This window comes from Budorcas taxicolor, chromosome Y, assembly GCF_023091745.1.
Source record: "Budorcas taxicolor isolate Tak-1 chromosome Y, Takin1.1, whole genome shotgun sequence".
NCBI lineage: Eukaryota > Metazoa > Chordata > Mammalia > Artiodactyla > Bovidae > Budorcas > Budorcas taxicolor.
Window position 1 is genome coordinate 3,161,376 of NC_068936.1, and position 10,515 is coordinate 3,171,890.

The 10,515-nt window shown below is 44.3% G+C and overlaps 1 protein-coding gene across 1 annotated transcript; it reads left to right on the forward strand.

Moving 5' to 3' along the window:
• The first annotated feature begins 220 nt into the window (after window positions 1-220).
• Window positions 221-1,861, forward strand: LOC128070913 (zinc finger protein 280B-like). The gene has a single exon (XM_052663975.1). The coding sequence runs from the start codon at window positions 221-223 to the stop codon at window positions 1,859-1,861; it is 1,641 nt and encodes a 546-aa protein (XP_052519935.1).
• The last annotated feature ends 8,654 nt before the right edge of the window (window positions 1,862-10,515 follow it).

Sequence of the window (10,515 nt, forward strand, 5' to 3'; positions counted from 1 at the left end):
CATAGGTTTTTCAGCTGTCATTGAGTCTCGTTGACACTCAGTGTCTTTGTCTGTAAGAAACGGGTGTTTATAACTACTCTAGAGTTTTGGAGATAATCAAATAGCCCATTTTTCTGTACTTAACTAATATGTAGTATGTTTATACTTAGGTGGCAGTTTGTATAAAGGAAGCCCTGGGACTTGTGGCCGCACCCTCTAAGAATAAAAAAGGATTCAAAATATGGAACTACCATGTATGTTACGTGAAGAAGAACAAGAGCCAGAAGTACGGAAAAGGGAGGGAGAAACCAAACAAGCAGATGATGATGATGATGAAGTGATCTTGGTCGGAGTGGAACATGTAAATGAAGATGCTGACGTGATCTTTGTTGGGATGAGCTCAGCTTCAAAACCAGTCGTTTCAAACATACTGAACAGAGATACCCCAGGTTCTTGTTCAAGGAGAAAAAGGTATGGTCACTTCAGGAAAGGTAACGCTGACAAATTACAGCCTGTTAGTCATGTGACTCCTACATCAGAAGCAAAGACTGTCTTGCCAGTTTCTGACTCTGAATCAAGATCAACAGATAGTCCTATTATTATTGAACCTCCATCTCAAGCTGATTATAAAAGTATTTCACCACAAAGAGTGCCGAAGTGCTTTTCAAAGGAGTCATGTTCTTCTTTGATTACCTTCACAAGTTCATTGCAGCATCCAGTAGAAAGAGCGGTTTCTGCAGGAGATATGAATAAAAGTCCTCATGTCTCAAAGGTACTTTCCACTTGTGAAACAAATAGCAGAAATCCCAAAAGGCCTAAGCTCAGTGATGGCATTATAGGGGAACATTCTTTAGGTTTTTCCCCTTCAGGTATTTTTCATACAGTGACCACTCAGCAAAGCACACCGGACCGTGTCCATACCTCACTAAGCCATGTTCAGAATGGAGAACCTTGTCCAACACCTTTTCCAAAGGACAGTGTTCATTGCAAGCCTGTAAGACCTTTAGGGGAAAATGGACTGACAAAAACTGATTTTCCAAGTTTAGCAAGTCCAGACAAAATTGGTGATCCCACAGAAGGAAAGCTGATTGTGTTACTTGGTGACTTCTACTATGGAGAGCATATAGGAGTTGGGCAGCCAGAACCGAAGACCCACACAGCGTTTAAATGCCTCAGCTGCTTGAAAGTTCTAAAAAATGTCAAGTTTATGAATCACATGAAGCACCATTTGGAACTTGAGAGGCAGAGAGGTGACAGCTGGAAAACCCACACCACCTGCCGGCACTGCCTCCGCCAGTTTCCTACTCCCTTCCAGATGCAGTGTCACATTGAAAGTGTCCACACTCCCCAGGGGCCCTCCGCAGTCTGTCGCATCTGTGAGTTGTCCTTTGAGACAGATCAGGTTCTCTTAGAGCACATGAAAGACAATCATAAGCCTGGTGAAATGCCCTATGTATGCCAGGTTTGCAGTTACAGATCATCATTTTTTGCAGATGTGGATGCACATTTCAGAGCATACCATGGTAACACTAAGAATTTACTTTGCCCGTTTTGTCTCAAAATTTTTAAAACTGCAACAGCCTACGGACGTCATCATAGAGGGCACTGGGAAAAGAGTTTTCACCAGTGTTCCAAATGTCGGCTGCAGTTTTTAACTTCCAAAGAGGAAAGGGAGCACAAGACCCAGTGTCATCAAATGTTTAAGAAGCCTAAGCAGCTAGAAGGATTGTCTCCTGAAACAAAAATTGTTATTCAGGTATCACTGGAACCCCTTCAACCAGGATTGGTGGAAGTAGCGTCCATTACCGTGAACACATCTGATTTTGAATCATCACCCCCCAAATCTAAAAGTAGGAGGTCAAAAAAAGAAAAAAAAACTTAATTCTACTTTCAGTAAGTCTGAGGCAAGTATTTCAGTCAAAGTTAAAAACCCCATTAAGAACAAAAAAATCAAATTATAGCACTATTCAATAATATCAAATGTAGGGAAACCGATGGGTAATTTATGTGATTTTGTTTTAAATACAGGAAGTACAGTTTTGTTTGATTTGCATATTGAGATGTTATTTAAAAATCTATTATCTGTTTTTCATATAATTGTCTTAACCTGTAAAAAGAATGTGTGCATGTGTGTGTGTGTGAGAGAGAGAGAGAATGAGAGAATGGAGAAAGGAAAAATAACAACCTATTTCGGTATTTGATGTTACTTGTAAGCTCGAAAGCTCTACTATACATATAATCTGTAGAGTGTTTTAGCAACGTAATTTTCAACTGTTTTCATGCCTTGAAGATCTCAGTATCAGCTATATAGCCAGATTTGAATGTCATTCTCTGAAGTGCCTCTTGGGCTGATCGAAGATAACCTGGCTCTGAAAGCGTGCAGTGGAGGTTGATGGAGACGCTATGATGTGAGTTTGGACCAGACATGGGATTTAATCAGTGAAGAGCTGTGGCTTCTTGTCCCAGCTGAGGAAGAGGCATACATTCACTCCAGGCATAGAGCCAAGGTAGAAGGAACACTGTCTCAGAGTGCGTTTACCTAGCCCAGGGACATCTCAAGGAAGCCAACGGTTAAAATGCCTGTGTTTGGTGAGAGACCCTTGCAAGCATCAAGCCGGCCCTGTGTATCATTGACTGCAGTTGGAGAAGCAGAGATAGTTAATAGAATGAGACCTGGTGCCTGTGGACCTCCTGTTGAGTGATCAAAAGGGGAATTCGATTCATTCCGTCCCCTTTGCCAGTTGGCTGGCCTGTAGTCCCAATGAGGTAGGCATATCTGTGTCAGACACAGTAGCGAAGCAAGTTAAAATTCCCAAAGGAAAGAGAGCCTTGACGTCCACTTTGATTTGTGCTGGACCCATAGTTTTAACTGCAAAGGATCAAACACAGGAAATCTGTTCAGTTTTTGAATTGGGCTAAATTGAGTTCTCTTACCCTTAAGCTACAATGGAGTTGTCCAAGAATAGCAAATATAGCGGATAAAAATAGTCCAGGGTGATTAAACCCTTTTTAGAACTCTTCCTTACCTTTTCCAGTTACATGTGTCTTACCCTTGTTGAACATGTGAAGATTTCAGTTTTGTATCTTATCTTGCCTTGGACACAAATGTAGTAGCGTTAACAGCTAATTCTTGGTGTGCGTAATTTCCCATTGTATCAAACTAATTGAGTTTCAGTCTTTCTTGACACAGTCTGATGTGCAGGAATTGTCTCATGAATTTCAGTAATTATCAGGTCGTAGAGTTATCCTTCCTCTAATCTCGCCAACCATCTAATCTGTGATTATACTTGTGGAAACCTTTTTTTCTTGCGGTCTCCAAGGGCTCTTTCACAGACCTGTGGGGTACCCTCTAAGTATCGGTTCCTGAACATCAGCACACTTGGCTGCCTCTGTAGGTTCCTGGAGTTGAGTCTCCTCCTGGAGTTGAATGTCACCCCTTCTCCACTTCTGGCACAGATAGCTAGCAATCTCTGTGCACCATTCAAGGAAGCTGGGATCCTGTCTGTAGACCTATGCCAGGAGCAATCTCTCCCTTTCCTCTTCCTTTCTCCTCTTTGTCTCTCCCCACTCTCCCTCTTCCTCAATTTATTTAAGTCCTCTAAGCTTTCACAAAATGCTGGAAAGTGATAATCACCAAGGGGTTAGCATCCTTCTCAGAACTGAAGAGGAAGGACTACAGATGATTAAGCTGTAGTGAGTCTATTGTCTCCATTTTAGGTAATTTCCTGAATGTAAATTCAAATTCAAATAAATTGTGTTATTTACTCGACGCTTGATTGGTTTATTTGCACTTTGAATATTTTACTAGGCCTTTCCAGTTAGTTTACTTGGGCCAAAGCACTTTGCTAAGTGTCATCTTAAACCACCTTTAGTTGTATAAAGAGCGTGTGTGTGTTCTGGTCTTAGGTGAAAACTCTATGTATAAATAAATACGCAGACTATTGCATTCTTATCTCCTTTCTTCGATTTCTATAGTAAAAAATATGAAATGTTTTAGTTATGTGTTTTTATTGTTGCTGAGTATTATCAACACTGTTGCTGTTAGTTACTGTGAAGTATGCTCCTAAGGAGGACAAGTTGTATTTATTGCCAAATTAAAAGGTTCCAGCAACATGGTCCCTGACTGCTTCCTCTCTTCCATTCTCTGTCCTTCTACTCGACTGTTTTCCCCACTAATGTACTCTGTTTGACAACACTGGCCTTGGTTTTCCTCCATCAAATTCCATTTCTTCCCGATCCAAAAACTGCAAGTGCTGTTCTTCGGGAAATGCTCTTCCCGTAGGCCTGCATGCCTTGCTACCTCCCTTGTTTGAGCTTCACCAATGCTGTTCAAATAACACAATCAAATCTCCAACCCCCTCTCTTTCCTCCTCCTCCTCAAAGGCACTTGAAGTCTCTATCCTCTTCTTCCCTCTCCAGCCTAAATTTCCTAAATTTTCACCAAAAAAAAAAAGAACAAAGAAAAAAAGAAGCGATAATAACATCAGGGCTTTGCTTCTTAGTATTAACTTGAGTCAGTTTCTGTGCCTGCAAATAAAAGATAGTTAATAGTGAGTTGAGTTCTTTCAGGAGCTTCCTCTGTTTTTCTATTGATACCTGTATATTTTGTTCACACAGTGACACTTTGTTTTCTTTACAAATACATTGAAGATCTGTCAAGATAACTATTTTGTTACTGCCCTTTGTGAATTTCCTTGTCTGCTTTGCTTGTTCTTTCAGGTAAAATTTATTATTTTATTAATGTTGCCAAAACATTGTAAGTAAAATTAGTATTTGCAGAATTCTGCTGTCTTTTTACAAATAACATGGCATATTTTTATTTTTTTAAATAATCGTACTGTGTTGGCCAGTTCTAAACTTCTAAACAGTGATGTGTAAATGGGCTTCCTTGTTCTGAGTGCCATCAAAAGCAATGAGTATCTGGCTTAATAAATTTCCGTTTCTGTTTTTAGATCTTGAAGAGAATTGTTTGATTGGATAGTTTACAACATGTGTTGAGACATTTACTTTTCCTTCCTTCTCCTTTCCTTCCTTTTTCTTGCTTTCTTCCCTTGTCTCTCTTCCTCTTTCTTTCCTTCCCTTTCTTTCCCCAGGTTTTTGCTTGACTGGACCTTTCCTGAAACAAAAGTAATTCCACTCAGAGTTGAATGTTATCCTCTCAGAATCCCATTTCGTTCCTCATTTCTAGTATTGGGATTAATCTCCTTGTCCCCTTAGTAGATTTGCCACAGTTGTATCAATGTTTCTGATTTTCTTTTTCCAAGAATCAGCTCTTGTTTTATTATCCCAACAAGTTTTGTTTTTGTTGTTTTCTATTTTTGTTTCAATTCATATATACTTTCTGCATTCTTTAGGATTTTCTTTTTCTTTATAACTTCGTATTTTAGAAGCTTTCTTTACAATTTTTTTTCTGTAAATATATTAGATTTACAATGTTGAATTTCAGATGTATATCAGAGTGATTTAGTTATGCAGATACGTATCTATTCTTTTGTAGGTTCTTTTCCATTATAGGTTATTACATGATACTGAGGATTTCTTTCCTTTTTTTTTTCCATGGATGGTTTAGGGGTTGACCTATCTTTATTTAGCAATTTTGTCTGAATCCCAAACATTTTTATGTATACATGTTTTTTAATTAAAATTTCATTGTCTTAAGATTTTGGGCAAGTTGATTCCAAAGATTTCACTATTTTCAGGCTGTTTTCATTTATTGTTTACTGAGAATTAAGTTTTCCTTGGAGCTCTGAGGGTATGTGTGTGTATCCACTGACATGTCTATATACACATCCTTTTCAGATTCCGACATGTTTTAAGATATGTAAATGTATTTTCAAAGATATTTTCTGTTTGTATGGTAAAAACATGAAATGTTTTAATTCTAGAAATGTGTTCCTCCAAATGAATATAGTATAAAGAATAAAGATATAAAACTATATTCCTTTGAGAGTAATCCTTACTAACAGAACTTGGAAATGTTAAAAAATTATTCATAACACTTCCGAAAGGTGGTAAGGAAAACTTGATTCAAGGTAAGAGTACTACAGTGGGGTATTATAATATGGGAGAGAGATTGAGCTTATGTCTGACTCCAGGAGGGGTGCAGCTGGGATTTATAGCTAAGGAACAGGGTAGGTCCATGGGATTGCAAAGAGATGGGAGACTGAGAAGCAATGGACAACAATAACAGAATGGGTGTCAGTGGATGGAAACTTATTAAGAGGACTATAAGGGTGAGGGTGGATTCTGGCTCAACTGAGACGATCATTGCTGAGGCTAGGCAAGGCTGATAAGATATTCAGGTGAGTGAAATGATATTTGATCTGATACTGAGGGTGGTCAAATCAAGGGTGGGCTGTGTTTTCTAAAGTGAAGTAGCAGATTCTGGATTAGATTGGACTAGATGGACAGGCAGCCCTGAATAAAGGCATTGCCCAAAGTTGGCAGTGCATTAATGAACGAGTGCTGCATAACCAATTAGCCAAAACTAGCAGCTTGAAAAAATATAGTTTCATACTGCTGGTGAAAGTTGGGAATCTAGGAGTAATTCAGCTGAGTGTTGTGGCTCAGTGTCTCATGAGATTGCCACCCTCTGAAGCCTTGCCATGCGCCGGGGGATTTCCTTCCAAGATGGCTTACTCACATAGCTGTTGAAACCAGTTTGCTTGCTGGCTGTTGGGAGAAAGCCTCGGTTCTTTCACATGGGCCTCTCTAAAGGGCTACCTGAGTGTTCTCAAGATATGACTAAGCTGGCTTCTAGAGTGAGTGATCCAAGAGGATGAGCAAGGAGGCTGCAGTGCCTTTTATGACCTAGTCTCAGACGCTTCATGGTTCGTTTCTACAATATTCTAACATGAGAAGTGAGCCACTAAGTCCACCACACATGTGAAGGGGAGAAGGAAGGAACCGTGGACATAGTTTAAAACCGCGTGGTACACAGATGGCCGGAAACTGTTTACATGCTTGTATGTCCAAAATGCATTTTCCTGCCAGTGCTTTTAAACAGTTTATCTGTTATAGCATTAACTTGAAGTTCAGGACGTTGTCGTCTAAGTCAGGTCCAGCTATGGATCAGGGTCCACGTGTACAGTATCTCAAGTGTTCTGTTGCTCAGTTGTGTCGTATTCTTTGCGACCCCATGGACTGCAGCCCTGCAGGCTCCCCTGTCCGTCAACTCCAGGAGCTTGCTCAGACTCAAGTCCATTGAGTCGATGATGCTATCCGACAATCCCATCCTCTGCTGTCCCCTTCTCCTACCTTCATTTTTTTCCGCATCACGGTCTTTTCCAGTGAGACAGTGATTGGCATCACATAGCCCAAGTATTGGAGCTTCAGCTTCAGCATCAGTCCTTCGAATGAATATGGAGAGATTTACTTTGGCTTATGAGTATGAACTGTCAGAACTGACCTAACCAGGTGATGGAAGTTGAATAGCAAAAACATGAAAGCCATAGGGAAAGGTACGTAGACTCTAGCTAGCAGAAGCACTGAAGCCAGGGTACTTACTGATCCCCATTATCTCACTGAGTGAGCAAGTTCTGAGTGGAATCACAGTGGTAGAGCAAGGATGCCTGGCAGAAAGGAGAGGCAGGAATAAAGTGCCTGGGGGCGACCAGTGAGAGTGCAGAAGATCTGAGACACAGAACAGGCTCCAATCCCAGACACAGAAGCCATGGTGGGTGACCCCACAGCCCCTTGAACACCCGGATACAGGGGCCTTTCCATCCTTCCCAAGTGCCAGGCATACGTTCCTGACCTTACCATGAGCATGAGCAACACTTGCCTATTTGGTGTGGTTTCAGTGATGGACCAGAACTGCAGCATAAGCACCTGCTACCTGCAGTTTTCCAGTTTGAATCATCACTCTTTGTACTCTGCAGAACACATATATTGGGTATCAGGACTATAGGACAGATGGCTTAGCTTGATCCTCTTGCTGCTCCCAGCCCCACAGGCGTGGGTGACCGGGCAGGCTTGAATGTGTTCTCACATGGAGAACAGAACCCCTTTGAAAGGGCCTCGATAGGGTAAATTGGCAGCTGTGCATGTTTCTGGCACCAGTGTGTCATGGAACTTAATGGGGAGCTGTCCTTACCATCTCCCTGGGAGGTATTCAAATAATGTACAGGAAGTTCCCTCAGGCCCCAGGCCATGCCCCAATTCTCCATCTGTGCAAAGTGTGGCCAAGCTACCTGAGGCCTTTGCAGCATTCACGTCTGTCCAGCGAGGGAGGGAGGGTCGCGCCGCACCTTCTGCAGTTCAGCAGTGACCATGCACTGTTGATTTTCAAGTTTGAGAAAGCACTGTCCGAATGTGTGGACTAACAAAGTCTGATCTCCCATGGGTGCAACTCACGAAGGAGGAGAAGGGCTTGCCTTCTCATATAAACTTCTCGTATGAGCACTGGTGTCCAGAGAGTGGCAGACAGCAAGAGCACCACTTAGAGAGATGGAGACAAACAGACACCAGCCCTTGGTACACACATGGAAGGACTGCCCAAAACAGTGCTATGCCAGAAGCAGAGATGAAGAGACACAGAGCCAGCTCTGTACCCTAAGGCTCTGGTGTCCCTGAACAGCGGAGATCAACTGTAGCCAACAGTGCGGTTTTTCCCTTCTCCCCTAGCATCCGGACAACAACAGGTTCTGTGTCCCATGGAGGAAAGTATCCAGCCACGTGGAGTCCCTGTTTATCCTTTGGATCCTCAGGGAAATTTCTCAGTTATTGAGGGTCCTGAGGGACACAGGAGTGAGCTGTTCAGACTGTGAAGCAGGAACCCGTCACTGGAATTTCCAGAGTCCGGACAATGACAGCGCCTGGGGTATCAGCAGATGCAAAACCCATTACCTCCCTGGAGCTGTATATGCCATGTGGGTGCGCTGTAGCCCAGGAAACGTGGAAGATGCCCTGCGTTTCAGGGGTGTGTCCATAAGGGCACCGCCCACCACGCTCTCGGCCATTGGACTAGATTTGGGGCAGCAGCCTGTGCGTGGCTCACAGCCTAGGGATCCGCCTATTCAGCTGATTTCCCCAGGGCCTGTTCACCCTGTCCCGTGCTGTCTGCCACCCCTTTCTTCAGCCTCAGGCCACCGGACACACACCAGCCCCCGCTTCCCTACCATCCTCCTCACTCCCCGCCCCCAAAGAGCTGGTGGGTCCCACAGGATTACTGAAACCTGAGCCGCGTTTGCACACCACTTGTTGTGCTATTATGTCCCGTCCCTTCGCATCTGCCCCAGCCTGGGGTCACGGCCAGGGCCAAGAGGAGCGTGAAAGGCCGTCAGAGGAATGCAGGAGCATCCTGGGACCCCAGACCTTCCCAGTTGTGAGCCCCGGTTTCAGGGCGCTGGGGTTGGTGGCCTGTCATCCTCAGGCTTTTTGAGGCTGGGACCTTGCAGCCACAAGTTGTCATGCCAGGCAAAGGAGCCACGCTATGCAGGGTGGAGGCGGTGGACGACGGTGAGCCCCTGGCGGACGGAGACGTGGTGGGGATTGGGTGGTTGTTCCAGCTGCTTGCGGAAGACGTCATGGAGGAGGTGGAGGTTGTGACAGATGAGGAGCAGCGATAGGGGTTCTTCCAGGAGCTGAGAAGACGGTGGAGGAGCAGGGCCAGGAAAAGCCCGGGAGCACTACTGAGCTTCCAGGGCAAGATGCGCTGCAGGCACTGGCTGCCCTGCTGGTGGAACTGAGCTCTGAGCATAAGAAAAACTGCAGGGCCTACTTCCAGTTCATGTTGCAAAAACCATCAGAGGAGGAAGCCTGACTTGGCTTGGAGGATCGCCATCACCTGGGGCATCCCTTGCTTCTGGGCCATAGCTGTATCCTTTCTTCTGCTCTTTGAAGTCTGCTGCTCAGGAAGAGGAGGAGCCGCAGGAACCATTTCCCTCCTCCCTATCCTGACAGGTGCTGTTGCTGAGCCATCCCTCGTCCCACTGCAAGTTGATATTTTCCTTTCAGGACCCCCCTACTTCTTGAACACAGTGACCACTAAGTAGAATTCCCTTGACATCACTTGTGAAACGTGGTTCCTGGGGTGATGAGTGTGGGTGTGCAAGGTTGTAGATTGTCCACCTGTGGGATCCACACCCATCTCCCCTGTCTCTCTGTAGGGTATAGGGCACGTTGTTCCACTCCTGTCCACTGGTTCTGGGACTTTGAACGGGGAGCATCCAGCCGCAGCGTGGACACCAGGAGCCTTAGCTTTCTCGGCTGGTTGTCAGGTCACAACTGCTCGGAACTGAACAGGATTGCTGAGGTGTGGTTGCTTTGGGCCTGAACACAGTCAGCAATTCATTTTGGGCTTCTTGGCTGCTGGCTCACCTTGCTCGTATTGCCAGCAGATTGTCGGCCAAGATGTGTGGGACGATCCCCTGAAGTAGTACCCTGGGCAGGAAGGTTCTTCCATGAGAGTAACTGACAGAAACATGTGTGGAGATGGGGTCTGAAGGTGGGCCCTGAAGGGACACTCGTGTGATACTACAGGGACACTGACCTTTCCCAAATGGGGATGCTCAGACTCATGCAAGCTGGCTGTGG